General features: G+C 31.6%; 1 protein-coding gene across 1 annotated transcript in view; it reads left to right on the plus strand.

The window, feature by feature from the left end:
* Positions 1-25,111, plus strand: part of LOC114334086 (uncharacterized) — a 66,889-nt gene that overhangs the window by 28,196 nt on the left and 13,582 nt on the right. The window contains exon 4 of the mRNA XM_028284101.2: positions 782-981. Within this exon, the coding sequence (XP_028139902.2) occupies positions 782-981 (200 nt within the window). The remainder of the gene's footprint in view (positions 1-781; positions 982-25,111) is intronic.

Below are 25,111 nucleotides of genomic sequence, written 5' to 3' on the forward strand. Positions count from 1 at the left end.
TCTAAACAAAGATTACATTCATTTAAATTTCTAAATACAATTATTCCCTCGCCGCAAAAGTCCATTTGGGAAACCCGGTCTCATTGTCCAAACACATAACCACTTTCTTATCATACTAACTGTACAAAGAAAATACTTAATCCCTATTTAAATTTTGTTTACCTACGGCCATCCAAAGATAATTGACTTTCATTTCTTCGAAATGAATTTTGGTATATTTTTATTATATGTTTTAACTTTTCTAAAATATTAAGATCGAAACCATATTAATTCAAATTTTACATATCTTAACAATATGTATAAGTTAGTTAAAATTTATAAATACCGCCTAGTGTCAATAATGTTTAATACATAAAGGTTGAAAATAAAATAAATTAAATAACAAAATACCAATTTTGACAAAAATTTACAAAGAGACGAAGGTGCGGCAACGTCTCACTTTCACATAAAGATTAGAACCATGTAATTGATTTAAACCTTGGGAGGCAATTCGTATGTGACCAATTTAGCGACAGGTAAGAAATCCTATTTCGGGAGGCATTTCATATGCGGCCGTATAAATGAGGGTTTTTAGAATTACTAGGGGAGTTGTGAATTTGAAAACGTCGGGGTAGTTTGATATGTAACGGGCGCGGTATATTGTAATTAGTAAGCTGACGTTTAAATTGGTAAACTGGTGAAGCGCGCCTTAATACGCTCCGTTGGTCCGGACCTTAAACGTTGATAGCAAGCATTTTCTAAAAAGTTTTAGGCAATAACATTAATACGAGTAATATTTCAGGTTATTCCCATATGTACGTGGATTCGTTCAATATACTTTATCTAGTAAATGTAACGAACGAGGAAGAGGGAAACTATACTTGCCAAGTAGATGATATACAAATGCAAAGGATTAATATTTTTATTGTAAAAAAATCGAAATTTCTTTCGGGAGAACTAACCAGACATATGGGGTATTTGGGATTTATTCTGCTACTGACAGTAAGTAATTCGCCGAAATATAATTTAGACCCGCAGTTCTCAATCTGTGGTACATGTAAAGTTTGTTTAGCAGTATATGGTTGACTTCAATTAGTACCGACTATAAACATCCTTGGTTAACCGATAATAGTATAACAGGCCCGGTTTCAGGTAAAATTTAAATATGTTTCTTAAAAATCTTAGCAATTAAAATAGATTTAATTTATTTTCAAACTCATTTTAGAACATTAATTTCGGGTATACCTATAAGGCAAAGCAATATATTTTACATCCGTTTTTTTGTTTTTGTCGTCCTAATTATTGTAACTTTTGTGGATCCTTTGCTTTATTATAGGAGTACCGTCTAAAAAGTGTTAATTGTCAAAAGACCAACTCTGTCTACCTCGTTTGCTTATCGCTCCGGACCGGTCTTAACAATGGGCCAAGTCAAATAAATTTAATAATATTTACGACCGCACTAATTGAAGTCAACCATTTACTACTAAACAAACCATACCACTGGTGGTACATATCATTATTAGAGGTGGTAAACAAAATGCAAAAACAGCCAAACTGGGACCGTGCAAGTTCGGAAAAGCGACACCTGGTTTCATAGTTCAGCAATATTTTTAGCATTTTTGAATTATATTATATTAGTCCTGGTTACTGCATAATTGTCAAGGCCATATCCCAAAAAAGAATAAGAAGAAAAAGTAAGATTGAGGTTATGTTATTAAAAGGTAAACATTGTACTACAAGCAAAATACGATTAATTAAATTCACTTTAATAATTGCATATCATATCAATATTGTGGAGCAACATATAATTTTTACAATTTATAAGACATCATTTGCGAAATCCCATTTTCTTCAATGACAGTAGGTATGAAATATACGTAAATTTGACAATTTCAATTAACAATATGAATTATACAGGGGGTCCCAAAAGTAGTGGAACGGTCGAATATTTCGCGAACTAAACATCGGATCGAAAAATTGAAAAATACTTGTTCAATCATTTTCAAAAATCTATCCAATGACACCAAACACCAACCCCCACTACACCCCCTGGGGGTGGGGTTTAGGGTAACTTTAAAATCTCAAATGGAAACCCCCGGTTTTACTTGCAGATTTGGATTTGTTACGTAAAAGTAAGCAACTTTTATTCAAGACATTTTTTCGAACTGTGGATAGATGGCGCTATAATTGAGAAAAACGATTTATCCTGATACCATAGGTAAATTATAGAAACGGTCTAATATCTCAAGAGATATACTTCCAAATGAGAAACCAAAAAAAAGGTTTTTAATACTTTTTGAAAACCTATCGAATAACACTAAATATGACCCTCCAACCCACCCCCTGGAGGTGGGGTGGGGGGTAACTTTAAAATCTTAAATAGCAACCCACACTTTTTATTACAATTTCGGATTCGTCATGAAAAATTAAGCAACATTTATTCGAAACATTTTTTAGAATTGTTGATAGATGGCGCTTTAATTGGAAAAATACGATTTATTAGCGCCATCTATCAGCAATTTTAAAAAATGTTTCGAATAAATGTTGCTTAATTTTTCACGACGAATTCGAATCTGCAATAAAAGGTGGAGGTTGCTATTTAAGATTTTAAATTTACCCCCCACCCCGTCTCCAGGGGATGGGTTGGAGGGTCATTTTTGGTGTTTATCGATAGGTTTTCGAAAAATATTAAAAACCTGTTTTTGGGTTTCTCATTTGGAAGTGTATTTCTCGAGATATTAGACCGTTTCTATAATTTACCTATGGTATCAGGATAAATCGTTTTTCCCAATTATAGCGCCATCTATCCACAGTTCGAAAAAATGTCTTGAATAAAAGTTGCTTACTTTTACGTAACGAATCCAAATCTGCAAGAAAAACTAGGGGTTTCTATTTGAGATTTTAAAGTTACCCCTAACCCCACCTCCAGGGCGTATAGTGGGGTTTGGTGTTTGGTGTCATTGGATAGATTTTTGAAAATGATTGAAAACGTATTTTTCAGTTTTTCGATCCGATGTTTAGTTCGCGAAATATTCGACCGTTCCACTACTTTTGGGACACCCTATATATTAAGAAAGCTGCAAGATTTGTCCGCTATACGCGCACGATCGTTTCTCGTATCCCCTCCAAGTACTTGCACACGGCGAATAGTTACATAATTAGTTTACCTAGTTAGACAGGTAGGTATAGGTACCTATATGAGTTAGGTAGTACCAAAAATAATAAAAAGTTTTTTGTGGTACATGACTCAAAAAGATTGAGAACCACTGATTTACACTGTACAAAATATTGTTTGTATATAGAGAAATATTAAGATATTTTGAGAATTGTACAATTTAATCTTCTCAAGATTTAGTCATTTGTTTCCTGCTCTGACATCAAACTTAATGATATAATAATAGTAATAATGAGGTAAACATCCAGAAAATCATGTACACTAAATTTTAAAGTTTAAATCTTGAATCCTTTATGTACGTAAGTATTCTTTGGCAGTGTTTCATTCCCAAGTCCCCTGGGATCACGCTGATGTCAGTATTTGTAAGAAATGTGTACTTTCCCAAGATTCCCTTTATTTCAATCAGTTTTCTAAAAGGATTGGTTCGTAAAATACGGGTAAAGTGATTTATATCGCCTGTCGTTTAAATATTTATAAGTTTGCTAGTGGAAAATAAAGTAACAGAAGAATTTAAAACTACCTAAATTACATTACGTGTATTGTATATAAACATCAAAAAAAGTAGGAGAACACAGCAGGGAGATACTGGATTCAATCAAAATAAGAAAACTGCAATACTTGGATCATATATACCTAACACGTGGTGACAGATATGAGCTCCTAAAATTAATAATGCAGGGAAAGATTCAAGGAAAGCGCAACATAGGTAGAAGAAAAATGTCCTGGCTGAGAAATCTCAGAGAATGGTTTGGATGCACCACAACTGAACTCTTTTGGGCTGTAGTGTCAAAAGTTAGAATAGCAATGATGATTGCCAACCTTCGTCACGGAGATGGCACGTAAAGAAGAATCAAAAAGTAGTTCTGTCACCAACCAGATATAAAAAGGAACAATTGATGATGGAGGAAATTTAGATTTAATGGAAGAAAGACGTCATTATAAAAATAAAGATGATGAAATGAACAAAAAAGTGAAAAATTAAATAGAATTCAATATTAGGCATGCGAAAGAAGAATGGTTAAAAGAACAATGAGCAGAAATAGAAGAATGCCAGAAAAACATATGCCAGAAACAGATAGTTTTAATGCACACAAAACAATAACACAAGTTTACAACCAATTTGCGACTGGAATGCAAAATGGTGTTTTTTGTTAATTTATGCTCTCTAAATATGATTATGATGGTAAAAAGTTCCCAACACGTAAGATTTTTGAGTTAGGATTTAAAAAAAAATGAGTTATGATTTTTAAGTTATGAATATTTTACTAAAAATTTTTTAAAACAGTCATTTGTAATATATCGGGGCATGATCTTATCAAATTAACGTTTTTCCTAAAAATTGTGAATAATTTGGCCACACTGGGATATCTAATACCTACGAATAACACATTAACATTTAAATAAAGAACAAACCAAAGGTAGTCCTTAATCAGTAAACCTAACCATTTAAACTTAAATAGTTCTAAACCATTTTAACGACTGTTACTCTTGCATGACAAAAGTGTCTGGGTTTTCAAGGAAGAACAAGCATAATATTAAATATCCAGATATTACCTCAGCAACAAAACCGGTTTTTCATGGAGAAGATTTACCAGTTCTAGGACCTCGGCAAATCAGGAGAAAGAGTTGGAAATGTATGGTGACAAAAGTGAATCTGATGATGTATCAGAAAATAATGATTCTTATTTTCCCGAAAGCGACGTAAAAGCACCTTATTGCATCAAAAAAGCTGAATTACATGATTTAGTTCGAGACCTTCACTTGTCCAAAGGACATGCTTAACCCATAGGCTCTACATTAAAATAATGGATTTTTTTAATGGAATTTACTAGCCAGGACAACTTATAATATTTAAAAACTGTAACCAGGAGCTATCCTCGTTTTTTACTATGCAGGATAAAAGTGTGTTTGTGTTAATCCAAATAGTGATATGGGAAAATTGGGATATGCAAAAAATTGTGTACAAAAGACTTAATATAATTTTTGTTTCCAGTGTTGAAAGTGTTGAACTTATATGTATATTATAGTATATACGAATTTTTATAATAAACAGCCATATTTGATGAATTCTATAACTCCAAATCTAATATTTCACATGACCAGACAATGTACGGTGGAGGCATAAGCAGAAATGCGCTGTGCTTTAAGAAGAAGATAACTCAAAATATATACGTGGTGGAACATTTTGGTGTTTGAATTCGCATTCAGGATGCTTTAAACTCTCCGATACAGCCATTTTAACATCAGTCGCAACTTTTTTTTGTTAATTTGTTGACTAGTGCAATTATTAAAGGATTAATTTACAACATTAAAAACAAGAAAAATTAAAGATGGACGGAATACATCAATTAGTTGTTTAAAAGCAATGCCACAAATGGAAGTAGAAGGTGATGTGGCTTTAATGATATTCTATCTATCTATCTAATCAGCCCTAAACATCCATCCTTGGATATAGGCCTCCTCTTCCTTCTTCCATGCCTCTCTATCTTGGGCAATTTGCATCCATTTTGACCCAGTGTGTTTCTTCAGGTCATCTGACCATCGCATCTGTGGCCTTCCCCTTTTTCGTTTGTGGTTCCATGGTCTCCAATGTATTACCATCTTAGTCCATCTTTCATCCTTCTGCCGTAGGGTGTGTCCGGCGAACTTCCATTTAAGCTTTGCTACTTGGGTAGAGACGTCTTTCACTTTTGTTTTGTTACGGATCCATTCGTTTCTTTTCCTGTCTAATAATGTTCAGCATTTGTCTTTCCATGGCTCTTTCTGTCTTTGCTATTTTTTCCATATTCTCTTTTGTAAACGTCCATGTCTGAGAGCCATATATTAAAACAGGGAGTATACATTGATTGAAGACTTTTGTTTTTAGGTATTGCGGGTATTTTCTGTTCTTTAGAATATAAGACAGTTTTCCGAATGATGCCCAGGCTAACCTTATTCTTCTCTTTATTTCTTCGGTCTGATTTTCTTTATTTAATCTAGTGATTTGTCCTAGATATATATATTCTTTTACTTGTTCTATTCTTGTTGGTGCCACTGTAATTACTAGTTCTTCTTGTTAATTGGTCATGGTTTTTGTTTTACTGTAATTCATCTTCAGTCCTATCTTTGTCGATTCTCTATCTAGTTCTTCCATCATTCTTTGTAATTCTTCACTTCTTTCTGCTATTAATACAATATCATCAGCATATCGTAAGTGATTCAGATATTGCCCGTTTATGTTTATACCCAAACCATCCCAGTGCAGTTGTTTGAACACATCTTCTAGCGCTTGGTTGAATAGCTTGGGCGAGATGGTATCTCCTTGTCTTACTCCTCGGTTTATTTTAATAGGCTCCGTTTGTTTCATTAGCTTGATAGTTGTTGTTGCCTTATCATATATATTTGTAATTAAGTCGATTATTTATTATTAATTTGACTTAATTAATGATATTAAAGGAAGAAATTAAAATGTCATTAAAAAAAAAGAATGTGTGTGTACTTTGTACGCACGTAAGAAGTTATACTTCTATTATAATATAATCTAACTTCATATTATGATTTCAACGCAATCAATATACCTATCTACTTTAAACAGTTTTTTGTATTGTATTTAAATATTAAACTAATTTTAGAAAGAAAAAAAAAATACCAAAAATTAAAAAAAAAAGATATGACTTTGTCCGGATTTGAACAGGTGACCTCTCGATCCCTAGGCGAATGCTCTACCGATCAGGCTACCAGCGCTTTTGTATTCAGTCGATCATTTCTCGGACATAATTACAATCACGGTAACAGATAGATTAATTGAAAATAAACATTTTCAATAATACTTATTGGGAGGAAGACAAATCCAGACATAAAAATTATAATAAATATATTTACTAAAAACACTAATAATATATTCTTTTCACGCACACTTTATTTGCGCTACTTAACTTAAAAAATGTAGCGACTAATATCATACTGTCGGTGTGCGCATGCGCCAGGGAATGTAAAAATTCACTCTCGTGCCTAAAGAAGTATAACTTCAAAAAGCAAAAATTTCAAAGCTCTGGAGAACAAATCTGTCCAGAACATATAATAGTCCAGGGCGCATCTGTTTTGAGATGGACGTTGAGAGGTGACTCAAATTTTTTTGCAGAAATTGCTTGAAAATAAATCAAATAATAATATTTGAGTTATCCTCCCTCTCAAAAAGGTCCGGAACATTGTTTAAATAATCAAAATGTCAAAAATGAAGGAAAAATTCGATTTTTTTCTTAGTTTTTTGATTATAACTTTAAAAGTATTCATTTCCGAGAAAAGTTGTACTGACATAAAAGTTGCGTAATTAAATTTCCTACAACATAAAATTGGTTAAAAATTTAAAAAATACTCACCCTAGTTGCAAAATAGCAATAATTGCGAAAAAAACATACAAAAACAAGTATTCGCATTTTACGTTTTTCAACCATTTATTCTACACTTAGGACCTTCATATTACATCCAGAAAAAATTCATGATACAATAAAACAATACTGTAAATTTCATTAAGATCGGTTCAATAAATTTTGCAAAATAAATTTTGCAATCCAGCTTTCGCAAAAAAAATTAATTTTTTCAAAATGTTACAGGACTGAAAATAAAGCAGATAGCAAGTTGAAATTTTTTTGCTTATAGAAGTGTACTGTACCTTTTATTTGCAATTTTCAAAATTAAAATCGATTAATTACCACGGCGTCAGAAAATTTTTGAAATAAACAATAATTTTTGGTGCTACGCGCAGGACAGCGGTGTTCGATTCACACAAGTTGATTTCTACCAAAATTGCTTCCAATCATTATCTAATATATTATTATCTTACCCTATATTTTGATGTATTTTAATATTTTAATTCCACAAAAATCAAACTAATTTTATTATTGTTTGTGAAATATTGTTTAAACAATTGTATATGTTTAAAAATAATAAACTTTTATTATTTAAGTTAAAATATATGAACAAAGAAAGTTTTTGCTAATAAAAGTGTTATTTTAAAAGATAGAGTATGTGTTTTTATTTTGCAATAAACAAATTTATTTATTTATATCGAAATGTAATAAAAATTAAAATGTATCAATCATTGTCAAAGGTCATTGGAATGCCCAATCAGAGCAAACTATCCGCTGTCCTGCGCGTAGCACCAATAATTAATGTTTATTTAAAAAAATTCCTGACGCCGTGGTGTTAATCGATTTTAATTTTGCAAAATTACAAATGAAAGGTACAGTATACTTCTATATGCAAAAAAATTTTCAACTTGCTATCTGCTTTATTTTCAGTCCTGTAACATTTTGAAAAAATGAATTTTTTTTACGAAAGCTGGATTGCAAAATTTATTTTGCAAAATCTGTTGAACCGATCTTATTGAAATTTAAAGTATTTTTTAATGTATCATAAAGTTTTTCAGGGTGAAATATGAAGGTCCTAAGTGTAGCATAAATGGTTGAAAAACGTAAAATGCGAATACTTGTTTTTGTATGTTTTTTTTCACAATTATTGCTATTTTGCAACAAGGGTGACTATTTTTTAAATTTTTAATCAATTCTATATTGTAGGAAATTTAATTACGCAACTTTTATGTCAGTACAACTTTTCTCGGAAATGAATACTTTTGAAGTTATAATCAAAAAACCAAGAAAAAAATCGAATTTTTCCTTAATTTTTTGACATTTTGATTATTTAAACAATGTTCCGGACCTTTTTGAGAGGGAGGATAATTCAAATATTATTATTTGATTTATTTTCAAGCAATTTCTGCAAAAAAATTTGAGTCACCTCTCAACGTCCAAATGTACTAATATTTTTACAGATGCGCCCTGGTCTATAAAGTATAAAGTCCCAGTAGAGTAGAAAGCTTAAGATGCATAAATGATGATACCTTGAGCATTATAATAGTCTTGTTTAACACAATAGGCCATATACCTAAACAATTGTTACCCCCACCTTTTGCATATCTCTAAAAATACAAATGCTAAAGACTACAGAGAAAAATATCATTAGTAAGTCATATTCTCAAATTATTCTTGAATATAATACACGGTGGTTTTTAAATAGAAACTGGAAGACCTAATAGGTGATAGTTAGTTTGGGTTCAGAAATAGACTAGGAACCCAAGAGGCGTTATTAGACTAAGGCGCATCTGTAAAAATATTAGTACATTTGGATGTTGAGAGGTAACTCATATTTTTTTGCAGAAATTGCTTGAAAATAACTCATCTAATAATATTTGAGTTATCCTCCCACTCAAAACGGTCCGGAACATTGTGTAAATAATCAAAATGTCAAAAAATTAAGGACAAATTCGATTTTTTTCTTGGTTTTGTGATTATAACTTTAAAAGTATTCATTTTCGAGAAAAGTTACACCGACATAAAAGTTGCGTAATTAAATTTCCTACAATAAAGGATTAACTGAAAATTTTGCATTAACAAGTATTTGCATTTTACGTTTTTCAACCATTTATGCTACACTCAGGGCCTTCATATTTCACCCAGAAAAACTTTATGATCTGATAAAACAATACTGTAAATTTCATTAAGATCGATTTAATAGATTTTGCAAAACAAATTTTGCAATCCAGCTTTCGCAAAAAAATCATTTTTTCAAAATGTTGCAGCACTGTAAATAAAGCAGACAGCAAGTTGAATTTTTTTTTCATATTAAAGAATACTGTACCTTTAGCCCAATAAATGACCGTTTTGGAGTGTAATTTCCAGGGGCAACTCCGAATTGCCTGAAAATTTGGATTTAGATACTACTTACCCTCCACTTCAAAGTTAAATTTGTGCCGTTGGTTACTTTTATTTGTGGGGTGACATTTACCCCTTCTCGGGGGGTGAAAAACGCGTGTTTAAAATAAGGCCGAAAATGGATAAATTGACTTATTTTAACCACCTTTTGTTCTATAAAGTTTTTTACGTAAGTCAATACTTTTCGAGTTATTCTCGATTTAAAATGTTGATTTTTCGACAAAAAAAAACTACGTTTTCAGACAGTTTTTCCCAAATAACTCAAAAAGTAAATATTTTATCGAAAAAAATATTTTTAGTAAAAGTGTAGCCTATAAAAAAACGAAAAAAATGGTGTACCAGTAAAGTCTACAAATTGAGTAGAAGCAAAGTTGTAGCGCATGAAAAATACGTTCTTATTCGCCTAATTACAAATCTAATAATTCAACGCGAAATCACCAAAGAAAGAAGCGTTTTTTCGGGAAAACCTTACTAACATTTTTAAAGTATCGAAAAAAAGCTTATTATTTGTTTTTTACAAAAGTTTACAGCATCAAAAATAAACGAGTTACACTGAAAAAAGTTGGCCCCTTTTTTTTGGTAAAAAAAATCGTGAAAACCTCCCTCTATTTAGCACCCTAAATGAAATTAATCGTTTGGCTTTACCATCTATTTTAACTGTATGTGTATTGTTTATATGATCTGTAAGTTTGATTGGTTTGAAGTGCTTATTTTTTAAAACATTTGGTTTTATAGTAAAAAAAAATATCTAAAATTTTTTAAAAAATTTCATTTTTTCAAAATAACTTAAAAAGTATTAGTGATAAAAAAATCTTAAAGAGTAAAAAAATGTAGGTTTTGCTATTATAAATATGCTAGTTTCAATTTGTTTCTCCGTAAGACAAAAATTGGTTAAGATATGGCTGTTCAAAATTTGCATACACTCGTGATTAGTGGCCCATTCAAGTTTTCTCAATTATAACCCTTTCAAAATAAACACTTTAAACCGGTGAGACTGACAGATCATATAAAAAAATAGATAGGTAAGTAAATTGTTTGTAAAGCGGTAGCGATTAATTTCATTTGGGGAGCTAAACACAGCCAGATTTTCATGATTTTTTACAAAAAAAAGAGGGCCAACTTTATTTTGAGCGTAACTTGCTTATTTTTAATGCTAAAACTTTTGTTAACAATTAAAACAAAGCTTTTTATAAACACTTTAAAAAAGTTTAAATGGGTTTTTCCCGAAAAGTGCTTAATTTTTCGGTGATTTCATCTTGAAATATTCGATTTGGAATTAGACGAATAAGAACGTATTTTTCATGAGTTACAACTTTGTTTTTATTTGATTGATAGACTTTACTGATACACCATTTTTTTGGGTTTTTTATAGGCTACACTTTTGCTAAGGATATTTTTTTCGATAAAATATTTACTTTTTGAGTTATTTGCGAAAAACCGTCTGAAAACGTAGTTTTTTGTCGAAAAATCAACATTTTCAATGGCAAATAACCCGAAAAGTATTGACTTACGTAAATAACTCTATAGAACAAAAGTTGCTTAAAATCAGTAAATTTATCCATTTCCGGTCTTATCTGGAACGTATGTTTTTTCACCCTCGAGAAGGGGTGACTGTCACCCCCCAAGTAAAAGCAACCAACGGCACAATTTCAACTTTGAAGTGGAGGGTAAGTAGAACCTAAATCCAAATTTTCATGCAATTCGGACTTGCCCCTGAAAATTACACGGTATCGCCGAATTTATCGTTCATTTACTGGGCTACTTGCATTTACAATTTGCAAAATTAAAATCGGTTAACTACCACGGTGTTGGGAATTTTTTTAAAAGTTTTTCCGCTGTCCTTTAAAATAACACTTTTTTTAGCAAAAACTTTATTTGTTCATATATTTTAACTTAGAAAATTGGAGAATGGATTTAGTGTCCGCAGTCATATAAACCCAAATAAACAACAAAAACAACAACTTAGAAAATAAAAGTGTATTATTTTTAAACATATGCAATTGTTTAAACAATTTTGGAATTAAAATATGATCATACAACCAAATATAGAGTAAGAAAATAATATACCTATTAGATAAAGATTGGAAGAAATTTTGGTGGAGATCAACTTGTGTGAATCGAACACCGCTGTACTGCGCGTAGCACCAAAAATTAATGTTTATTTAAAAAAAATCCTGATGCCGTGGTAGTTAACCGATTTTAATTTTGCAAATTGTAAATGAAAGGTATAGTATTTTTCTATTTGTAAAAAAAATTAACTTGCTATCTGCTTTATTTTCAGTCCTGTAACATTTTGAAAAAATGATTTTTTTTTGCAAAAGCTGGATTGCAAAATTTATTTTGCAAAATCTATTAAACCGACCTTAGCTAAATTTACAGTATTGTTTTATCATACCATAAAGTTTTTTGGGTGAAATATAAGGTTCCTATGTGTAGCAGAAATGGTTGAAAAACGTAAAATGCGAAATACTTGTTTTTTTTTGTGTTTTTTTCGCAATTATTGCCGTTTTGCAACAAGGGTAACAATTTTAAAAAAGCTTAACCAATCTTATGTTGTAGGAAATTTAATTACGCATATTTTATTTTAGTGCAACTTTTCTCGAAAGTGAAGTTATAATCAAAAAACGAAGAAGAAAATCGAATTTTTCCTTCATGTTTTGACATTTTGATTATTTAAACAATGTTCCGGACCTTTTTGAGTGATAGGATATCTTAATTATTATTATATAAGTTAATTTCAAGCAATTTCTTAAAAAAAATTAGAGTGACCTCTCAACGTCTATCTCAAAACCGATCCGCCCTGGACTATATTTGCTTTTAATGTGATAGTTCAAAAATGCATGGGTATGCATGTCAACAGGCTTGTTTATTACGTTGATTTTGGAAAAGCATTTGACAAAGTAATACATGAAAAATTAGTCTCAATTCTAAAGACAAAAATTATAGTCAAAAGGGATTTAAGAATTATAGCAAAGTTTTACTGGAATCAATAAGAACAAATTGTAATAGATAACGAATCCTGTTCAGAAATTAAAATCAGGAGAGTTAGCTCGAATAGTTCGAGCCGAGCTTGACAATATATTAACGTGTTTTAGATTTTTTTCAAAAGGACTTCATATTTTCATACTCAATAGACACACTGTTTATTGAAAATACATATTTGTAGTTGAATGAATAAGAAGATGTATTAAAGTATTTGCTCTGCTCTAGAAGAGAAGGTCCCGAAACGGGACCAGAGATCATAATGGAGGAAATCGAACAAGCAATACGAAACGCAAAAAACGAGAAAACTGTAGGTCCAGACGAAATACCTGCAGAATTACGGAAATGTCTAGACGATGAAACTCTACCTGTACTACTGGATCTGTTTAATGAAGTACAGTCGAACCCACTTATTGGAACAGCCTTGGTGACAGTCAAAAGTATTCCTATAACCGGGATATTCTAATAACCCATCATTGGTCGCTAATAGAAATGTTTCGGGACCTCAAAATATATTCCTTAAACCGGGATATTCCTTTAGGTGGTATTCTAATAAGCGGGTTCGACTGTATATAAAACCGGAAAAATACCTCAGGAATGGTTGGTGTCCACCTTTGTAACAATACCTAAAACAATATATGCCAAAGATTGTTCAGACTATAGGACAATATCACAATATCGAAGAAGTAATACAGGCAATCAAAAAACTTAAAAATAATAAGACACCAGGTAGCGATGGTATACCCGCAGAGTGCTTAAAACATGGAGGAGAAGCGTTGTAGAGTAGTTCTATATACAAGCTAATTCAAGACATTTGGCGAGAAGAAACAATGCCAGATGAATGGAAAGAAGGGGTTATTGTACCAATAAGCAAAAAAAGAAACAAAAAGCAATGTATTAACTACCGGGGAATAACACTCCTAAACATCACCTACAAGATCCTTGCATGCACCTACAAGTTGCAAACATCCTGCTAGAAAGAACCAAAACATACACAGAAGAAATCGTTGGAGATTATCAATGCGGATTTAGACCGGGCAGCTCTACTATTGACCAGATATTCACAATAAAACAGATAATCGAAAAATGCTGGGAGTTTGATCGTGAGCTTCATCAGATGTTTATAGATTTTAAACAAGCGTTTGATAGAGTAGGCAGGGCTAGACTGTGGACAGCGATGCAGGAACTTGGCTTTCCAAAAAAACTAGTCAGGTTGATACGGATGTTTATGGAACGGTTACGATGTAAGGTGAGAGTTGGACAACAATACTCGGAGACATTTGGAATAAACAATGGACTAAAGCAGTGAGATGCACTTTCACCACAACTCTTCAACTTAGCTCTGGAGCACATAATCAGAAGTGCAAGAATCGAAAAACCGAATACAGTAATTCATCGAGAAGGACCAAACTTACTACTGGCATTTGCAGACCATATAGATCTAATAGGAAACACACGATTAAGGATGAAGGAGACTTTCGTGAGGTTCGAGAAGGAAGCAGAGAAGATGGGGATCCAAATCAACGAAAACAAGACGAAATATATGTATATGAGCCGCAATAACCAAAGCAGAGACAGAATCGGTCAGAACATCACCATCGATGACTTTAACTTTGAGCGCGTTAGAGAATTCAAGTATCTTGGAACAACATTAACTGAAGACAATAACGGATCACAAGAAATAAACAACAGGATTCAGGCCGGCAACAGATGTCTTTTTGCCGTCCAAGACCTTATAAAATCGAAACAACTAACAAGACGTACGAAGATACAGGCCTATAAAACAATAATACGACCCGTTGTGATGTATGGAAGCGAAACGTGGACGATAACAAAGGCAAACGAAGAGAGACTATGTGTTTGGGAAAGAAAAATCTTAAGGAAGATCTTTGGTCCTGTGCTGGATGAAGCATCAGGACAATATAGGATAAGAACTAACAAAGAGCTCGAAAAACTTTACCCAGACGCCAACATCATAAAAGAAATAAAGTCCAGAAGACTCCAATGGGCGGGACACCTCAGAAGACATTCTGACCAAAGAACAGTAAGACTGGTGTGGGAGGAAGTCCCAACTGGAAGAAGACACGTGGACGCCCTCGACTCCGGTGGCGAGATAATATAGGAGGAGACCTAAGCACTATGGGCGTGGAGAATTGGATGGAGGTTGCTCAAGACAGAAAACAGTGGAGGCATTTTGTCTGGCCAATAAATAAAAAAAATGCAGAAAAATTAAATAGAGCTCAGAGAGGATTTCTTGTAAGAATGACGGGAGCATTTGGAGCAACTGCAACACAGGCACTCACAGTTTTAACTGGACTAATGCCAATGCATTTAGAAACACAAAAAAGAGCATGTAATTATTGGCTAAAAAAAGAAAAATATGAAAAAATAATACAAATAATAGGATTAGATATAAGAAATAAAAGAGAATTAAAAGAAATAATAAATAGAAAAAGACAAAATGAATGGGAAAATTCAACAAAATCTAGACGTTTATACAATTTTATACCAATATTAGAAAACATTCCAAATTATTTTAATCCAAAACAAGGTTTAATACAATTTTTAACAGGACATGGACCGTACCCAACGTATTTGGAAAGATTTAACTTAAAAGATGATGCATATTGTGAATGTGGAGAACTAGGTACACCAGAACATATAGTGTTACATTGTGAAAATACTATAGAAAATGAAGAACATAGAGAAATGAGAAGAAGATTAGAAAGAATTGAAATAAGAGATATATTACAAAATGAAGAATATTTTGAAATATTAAACAATCTCACACAAATAATATCTAAAAAACAACAAGAAATCTATAATAATAGAAGAAGACAACCAATAATCCAACCCTGATGAAGTTGAGTAAGATAAAGTTAAAATAAATAAAATAAAATATAAATTCAAAAATAGATATTTACGATAATAATAATAATAATTCAATATAAAATAAATAAATAAAAATAATAATTCAATACATAATTCATGAAATTAAAAAAAAAACTACCAACTCTCTTCTGAAAATACGGACTGTCTTTATAACTTAGAAGGGAGTTGATAGTACCAAAAATATTTTAAATTGTTTATTTAAATTTGTTTGTTAAACGTAATTAATAGATTATGGCAAATTGTTAATTGTAAAAATAGATTTAATAGTTGAGTAAAAAATGTAAAAATATAAAAAAAAAATATCTGTAATCCCATCAGGAAAAAACGACCTGGATTAGTCACTAGAGGCCAGGTCATATGTATAAATAATAAATAAATAAAAATAAATAAAATAAAATAAATAATGTCTGGTCAGTATGGTTTTAGGAAAGGTAGATCAACAGAAGATGCAATAAATAAAGTATTTGAAATAGTAAATGAAAGCATAAAAAAGTATTAGGCCTTGGGCCCGCATATAAAATTATTATTTATGACCACACCGTTGAAACTTTTTGTACTTGTTATTTGGATGGAGTCGGACAAATTTTGAGCTTGGCGCATTATGGTAGTGGGGCGTTTGTCTGTCAAGCGGTGACGAAGTTGTCAATTTTATGCAAGAAAAAAATTTATTACCACATTGGTCATTCTATTTTAATCAATGGATTTTATCATATAAACAACGAAAACAATTTTGTCGGACAAAAATATTGGGGCATATGACGCGTCGGACACGCTAAATATGTCAAATTTATGAAAATAATAAATTTATTACCACATCGATAATTTTAACGGTATCTATCATAAAACCTTTTTACAATAATGTGGTAACCTTGTCGGACAATTTTCACGGGGCATATGCGCAGTCGGACGCGCCGAAGATGTCAATTTCCTGAAATTTTTTTATTTACAACCATTTTTCCGACAACATTAGTAGGTTATAAGTAATTATATTCTTAATCAAAAAATCAAAGTGTCGGACAAAAATATTGGGGCAACTCGACAGTCGGACAAAAAATTTAATTTTTATTAGTAAAGTATACTTTCAAATTATGCTGGGTTCGTGCATCCCTTATCTTTACAACCATTTTTCCGACAAAAGTAGCAGGTTACAAGTAATTATATTCTTAAACAAAAAATGTAATTGTCTGACAAAAATGTTGGGGCAAACGAACAGAAAACTTAATTCTTTTAGGCTATCGACGAGGAGGTATTATCAAAAAAAAAATTTAAAACAGTGTTTCTCGGTTACTTTTGAATCGATTTAGCTAAAAATTGGTACACACACTAAGTAAAACATTTAAAAGTGTATGACGTAGAGCTGTACCCAAAATTTTCCCAAAAAAATTTCGGACAAGAGGGAAAATTTTAGAAAAATTGTGATCTGATATTTGCGTACATACTCCTTGAACAACGACAAACATCGTTCTGTAGTTTTTTTTCTCGAAATAAAAAAAAATTTCCGACACAAGTATCAGGTTATAAGTAGTTATATTCCAAATCAAAAAATCTAAGTGTCCGACAAAAATATTGGGGCAAATCCAAAGTCGGACAAAAAATTTAATTTTTATTGATAAACTATACTTTTAAAATATGCTGGGTTCGTGTATCTCTTATCTTTACAACCATTTTTCCGACAAAGGTAGTAAGTTACAAGTAATTATATTCTTAAGCAAAAAATGTAATTTTTTAACAAAAATCTTGGGGCAAACGAACAGAAAACTTAATTCATTTAGGCTATCGACGAGAAAGTAATATTAAAAAATTTTAAAAGAGTTGTCTCGGTTATTTTTGAATCGATTTAGCTCAAAATTGGCACACACTAAGTAAAACATTTAAAAGGGTATGACGTAGAGCTGTACCCAAAATTTTCTTAAAAAATTTTCCGACAAGAGGGAAAATTTTTGAAAAATTGTGATCTGATATTTGCTTACATACTCTTTGAACAACGACAAACATCGTTCTGTAGTTTTTTTTTCCAATTAAAAAAAATTTCCGACACAAGTATCAGGTTATAAGTAGTTATATTCTATATCAAAAAATCTAAGTGTCCGACAAAAATATTGGGTCAAATCCAAAGTCGGACAAAAAATTTAATTTTTTTAATAAACTGTCTTTTAAACCTTACTGGGTTCGTGCAACCCTTACCTTTAAAACCATTTTTCCGACAACATTAGTAGGTTATAAGTAATTATATTCTTAATCAAAAAATCAAAGTGTCGGACAAAAATATTGGGGCAACTCGACAGTCGGACAAAAAATTTATTTTTATTAGTAAAATATATTTTCAAATTATGCTGGCTTCGTGCATCCCTTATCTTTACAACCATTTTTCCGTCAAAAGTAGTAGGTTACAAGTAATTATATTCTTAAACAAAAAATATAATTGTCTGACAAAAATGTTGGGGCAAACGAACAGAAAACTTAATTCTTTTAGGCTATCGACGAGGAGGTATTATCAAAAAAAAAATTTAAAACAGTGTTTCTCGGTTACTTTTGAATCGATTTAGCTGAAAATTGGTACACACACTAAGTAAAGCATTTAAAAGGGTATGACGTAGATCGGAACCCAAAATTTTCTTAAAAAATTTTCCGACAAGAGGGAAAATTTTCGAAAAATTGTGATCTGATAATTTGTGTACATACTCCTTGAACAACGACAAACATCGTTCTGTAGTTTTTTTTCTCGAAATAAAAAAAAATTTCCGACACAAGTATCAGGTTATAAGTAGTTATATTCCAAATCAAAAAATCTAAGTGTCCGACAAAAATATTGGGTCAAATCCAAAGTCGGACAAAAAATTTAATTTTTATTAATAAACTGTCTTTTAAACCTTACTGGGTTCGTGCAACCCTTACCTTTAAAACCATTTTTCCGACAACATTAGTAGGTTATAAGTAATTATATTCTTAATCAAAAAATCAAAGTGTCGGACAAAAATATTGAGGCAACTCGACAGTCGGACAAAAAATTTATTTTTATTAGTAAAATATATTTTCAAATTATGCTGGCTTCGTGCATCCCTTATCTTTACAACCATTTTTCCGTCAAAAGTAGTAGGTTACAAGTAATTATATTCTTAAACAAAAAATATAATTGTCTGACAAAAATGTTGGGGCAAACGAACAGAAAACTTAATTCTTTTAGGCTATCGACGAGGAGGTATTATCAAAAAAAAATTTTAAAACAGTGTTTCTCGGTTACTTTTGAATCGATTTAGCTGAAAATTGATACACACACTAAGTAAAGCATTTAAAAGGGTATGACGTAGATCGGAACCCAAAATTTTCTTAAAAAATTTTCCGACAAGAGGGAAAATTTTAGAAAAATTGTGATCTGATAATTTGTGTACATACTCCTTGAACAACGACAAACATCGTTCTGTAGTTTTTTTTCTCGAAATAAAAAAAAATTTCCGACACAAGTATCAGGTTATAAGTAGTTATATTCCAAATCAAAAAATCTAAGTGTCCGACAAAAATATTGGGTCAAATCCAAAGTCGGACAAAAAATTTAATTTTTATTAATAAACTGTCTTTTAAACCTTACTGGGTTCGTGCAACCCTTACCTTTAAAACCATTTTTCCGACAACATTAGTAGGTTATAAGTAATTATATTCTTAATCAAAAAATCAAAGTGTCGGACAAAAATATTGGGGCAACTCGACAGTCGGACAAAAAATTTATTTTTATTAGTAAAGTATACTTTCAAATTATGCTGGCTTCGTGCATCCCTTATCTTTACAACCATTTTTCCGACAAAAGTAGTAGGTTACAAGTAATTATATTCTTAAACAAAAAATATAATTGTCTGACAAAAATGTTGGGGCAAACGAACAGAAAACTTAATTCTTTTAGGCTATCGACGAGGAGGTATTATCAAAAAAAAATTTTAAAACAGTGTTTCTCGGTTACTTTTGAATCGATTTAGCTGAAAATTGGTACACACACTAAATAAAGCATTTAAAAGGGTATGACGTAGATCGGAACCCAAAATTTTCTTAAAAAATTTTCCGACAAGAGGGAAAATTTTAGAAAAACTGTGATCTGATAATTTGTGTACATACTCCTTGAACAACGACAAACATCGTTCTGTAGTTTTTTTTCTCGAAATAAAAAAAAATTTCCGACACAAGTATCAGGTTATAAGTAGTTATATTCCAAATCAAAAAATCTAAGTGTCCGACAAAAATATTGGGTCAAATCCAAAGTCGGACAAAAAATTTAATTTTTATTAATAAACTGTCTTTTAAACTTTTCTGGGTTCGTGCAACCCTTACCTTTAAAACCATTTTTCCGACAACATTAGTAGGTTATAAGTAATTATATTCTTAATCAAAAAATCAAAGTGTCGGACAAAAATATTGGGGCAACTCGACAGTCGGACAAAAAATTTATTTTTATTAGTAAAGTATACTTTCAAATTATGCTGGGTTCGTGCATCCCTTATTTTTACAACCATTTTTCCGACAAAAGTAGTAGGTTAAAAGTAATTATATTCTTAAACAAAAAATATAATTGTCTGACAAAAATGTTGGGGCAAACGAACAGAAAACTTAATTCTTTTAGGCTATCGACGAGGAGGTATTATCAAAAAAAAATTTTAAAACAGTGTTTCTCGGTTACTTTTGAATCGATTTAGCTGAAAATTGGTACACACACTAAGTAAAGCATTTAAAAGGGTATGACGTAGATCGGAACCCAAAATTTTCTTAAAAAATTTTCCGACAAGAGGGAAAATTTTAGAAAAATTGTTATCTGATAATTTGTGTATATACTCCTTGAACAACGACAAACATCGTTCTGTAGTTTTTTTTTCTCGAAATAAAAAAAAATTCCGGCACAAGTATCAGGTTATAAGTAGTTATATTCCAAATCAAAAAATCTAAGTGTCCGACAAAAATATTGGGTCAAATCCAAAGTCGGACAAAAAATTTAATTTTTATTAATAAACTGTCTTTTAAACCTTACTGGGTTCGTGCAACCCTTACCTTTAAAACCATTTTTCCGACAACATTAGTAGGTTATAAGTAATTATATTCTTAATCAAAAAATCAAAGTGTCGGACAAAAATATTGGGGCAACTCGACAGTCGGACAAAAAATTTATTTTTATTAGTAAAGTATACTTTCAAATTATGCTGGGTTCGTGCATCCCTTATCTTTACAATCATTTTTCCGACAAAAGTAGTAGGTTACAAGTAATTATATTCTTAAACAAAAAATATAATTGTCTGACAAAAATGTGTTGGCAAACGAACAGAAAACTTAATTCTTTTAGGCTATCGACGAGGAGGTATTATCAAAAAAAAATTTTAAAACAGTGTTTCTCGGTTACTTTTGATCGATTTAGCTGAAAATTGGTACACACACTAAGTAAAGCATTTAAAAGGGTATGACGTAGATCGGAACCCAAAATTTTCTTAAAAAATTTTCCGACAAAAGGGAAAATTTTAGGAAAATTTTGATCTGATAATTTATGTACATACTCCTTGAACAACGACAAACATCGTTCTGTAGTTTTTTTTCTCGAAATAAAAAAGAATTTCCGACACAAGTATCAGGTTATAAGTAGTTATATTCCAAATCAAAAAATCTAAGTGTCCGACAAAAATATTGGGTCAAATCCAAAGTAGGACAAAAAATTTAATTTTTATTAATAAACTGTCTTTTGAACCTTACTGGGTTCGTGCAACCCTTACCTTTAAAACCATTTTTCCGACAACATTAGTAGGTTATAAGTAATTATATTCTTAATCAAAAAATCGAAGTGTCGGACAAAAATATTGGGGCCACTCGACAGTCGGACAAAAAATTTATTTTTATTAGTAAAGTATACTTTCAAATTATGCTGGGTTCGTGCATCCCTTATCTTTACAACCATTTTTCCGACCAAAGTAGTAGGTTACAAGTAATTATATTCTTAAATAAAAAATATAATTGTCTGACAAAAATGTTGGGGCAAACTAACAGAAATCTTAATTCTTTTAGGCTATCGACGAAGAGGTATTATCAAAAAAAAAATTTAAAACAGTGTTTCTCGGTTACTTTTGAATCGATTTAGCTAAAAATTGGTACACACGCTAAGTATTACACTTAAAAGGGCATGACAAAGAATTGTACACAAAATTTTCCAAAAAGATTTTCCGACAAGAGGGAAAATTTCGGAAATTTTTTTTAAAATTTTAGAATGTCCTCTACAAGGCGGAACCCGACATCCGACGCCCTGAAGGGCACTAAGGATTATGAGAAAGAAGAAGAAGAAGGAATGTTCTCTACGTTACGTCCTTATAAATATTATAAGGTGTATTTCTACAAATTTTCAGTTTGATCTATGTAGATCTAACCGAGAAAAATTGTTTATAGTTCGCTTTGGTCTCCTTGATGCTTATTATTTTTTTATATCCCAGAAAACGGCTGTTCCCGTACATGCGACACTATATTATACAAGAAATTTTCGATTTTCTAAATGTGACTGAATTGAAAAAATTGGGCCAAATCCAATCTTAAAATATAGGAAAAGAGATATATGTCAACCATCCATTTTTTTCCAAGGGTGTGGATTTTACGTCCCATTTAGAGTCTGTTTTTCGTTCTCGTCCCCAAAACTCCCAAAAATTTAGAAAATTTAAGTCCGACTTTACAGCTTCCTTTAGTACTGAACATTACCTTTCCAAAGCATGTTTAATTTTGAAAATTCTTCTCTTCTTCTTCTTCTTCCTTTTATATAGACATTACTCTGTCTGTTTTTCAATGTGCCTCCAGTAAGTTGTCATTCCACCTTTTTCGTGGTCTTCCCACTGATCGTCTTCCTATTGGGGAACCTTCTCTGACCGTCCTTACTACTCTATTTGTTGTCATTCGGCTTATGTGGTCGTTCCATTCTACTCTTCTGCTTTTCACCCCATAGGCGTAACCAGGGGGTGGTTTTGGGGGTTATAACCCCCCTTTTGGATATACTTTGAGCTCTATACGCTTAACACAATTATTATTCCATACCCCCAGAGACCTTCAAGTAGACGTAACTCCCCCTTAGGATCATCCTGGTTACAACCCTGTTTCACCCAGTTATTAATGTTGTCCACCTTGCATCTCCTTCATATATCTGCACTTCTAGCTCTATCCCACAGCGTCTTACCATCGATTTTTCGCAATGTTTTCATCTCTGCTGTTTCTATAGCATTATTTTTGTCCTTTCTGTATCAGGTTGTGTTTCTGCCGCGTATGTCATTATTGGTCTGATGACTCTTTTGTAAATTCTGCCTTTCACTTCTTTTCTGATGTTTTTATTTCTCTATATTGTTTCATTCAGGCAACCTGCGGCTTTGTTTGCTTTATTCACCTGATCTTCCACTTTTGTTTCGAGCTTTCCGTAGCTGCATAGTGTGATGCCTAGATATTTAAACTCCATGACTTGTTCTATTATTTGACCCTCCAGCTCTAATTTACACCTTATTAGATCTGCTGTTATAACCATGCATTTAGTCTTTTTTAGGGAAATTTACATGTTAAATTTTCTAGCGGTTATACTAAATTCGTGCAGCATACGTTGTAAATCATCTTCACTTTGAGAGATTAGTATTGCGTCGTCTGCATAGCAGATTATTTTAAGTGGTTTTTCTCCCATTTGGTATTCTTTTTTTGTTCCTACTTTTTTTATTATTTCGTCCATGATCAGGTTGAACAACAGAGGACTCAGAGAATCTCCCTGTCTTATCCCATTGTAATTTTGAAAATTGTATATACCATTCAAAAGTTACCGATCTCAGAAATTTTATTCAATTTCTATTTAAAAAGGGAAAAATGTTTTTTCTCAAAGTTCGCATCACCCCGTGGAATATTCTAGCATCTATAAAATACTAAAATTAAAACCTAACTATAGCCTCATTCCTTCTCAACATTCAGTTTTTTCATTCATTCGTTTATGTTGGATAATAAAAAAGTTAAGGACTTTAATAACTAGCCATGTTTTTCATAGACAAAGTGTGTTTTTAAATGGCAAACTTTAAGGAGTAATTGTGCATGAGAAAATAAAGTCAGTTTGCTTTACGAGAAAAACGTATGTCCACAAATGCATCGTTTCCGAGATAGGGGGTGTTGAAGTTTTTCTGACGAACTGACGATTTATTTATTGCTTTAAAACCAGTTGACCAGTTGGTGGGTTTTAAGAGGTAGTTATTGCACATTTTTTAACTAGAGTTAAGAATTTAATATTCACCATTGGCGCGCATACGGGTAATATGAGCCGAAAAATACGTAATTTAATATGAAGTCAAAAATGTATAAAAATTAATTTTTTTTAAATTGTACCAAAACGCCCCATTATTTTTGTCCGACAAGTGATCCAATATGCATTACACATGTAAAAAAACAGTACAAAATAAAAATAACATCTGTGGTAATAAATAAAAAAATTTCAGGAAATTGACATTTTCGGCGGGTCCGACTGCGCATATGCCCCGTGAAAACTGTCTGACAAGGTTACCACATTATTGTAAAAAGGTTTTATGGTAGATACCGTTAAAATTATCCATGTGGTAATAAATTTATTATTTTCATAAATTTTAAGTTATTTTTCTGGTGTAACTTCAATGATATTATGCTAAAAATGATGGTGTATCGCATATTTAAAATGCGTTTATCTCGAAAACGGTTGAGTTTAGGAAGATGAAAGAAGTATACCTTTATTAAGTAAAACTAATAGGAAAATAAAAATTTTAATGTCAAAATTATACAGAGTGAGGGATAAAAAAAATTGAACGTAATAAATGAGTGCTGAAAGGCATATGTGACGCCCTCTGGGCAATGCATAATTTTTGGTAAGGAATTTAGATTTCTCGACCCAAGAAACCCCCAAATATAAAATTTCATGTTGTTATCTCATACCTATCAGGAAATATTAAATAATAAATAAAAAAAAAGTTTAACTTTGACACCCTGTATCTCGGCTCTTATAAACTTTGTACTAAGGTAAGTTAGCTTAAATCGGCCTATTTTAACCTCAGGAACCTGAGGTTAAGCTATGGCCCATTCTTTACCAAACACCCTGTATGCATAAAAATTACTTCTTCTTTTAATTGTACCAAAACGCCCCATTATTTTTGTCCGACAAGTGATCCAATATGCATTACACATGTAAAAGAACAGTACAAAATAAAAATGACATCTGTGGTAATAAATAAAAAAATTTCAGGAAATTGACATCTTCGGCGCGTCCGACTGCGCATATGCCCCGTGAAAATTGTCCGACAAGGTTACCACATTATTGTAAAAAGGTTTTATGATAGATACCGTTAAA

Source organism: Diabrotica virgifera, chromosome 9, assembly GCF_917563875.1.
Source record: "Diabrotica virgifera virgifera chromosome 9, PGI_DIABVI_V3a".
Taxonomy (NCBI): domain Eukaryota; kingdom Metazoa; phylum Arthropoda; class Insecta; order Coleoptera; family Chrysomelidae; genus Diabrotica; species Diabrotica virgifera.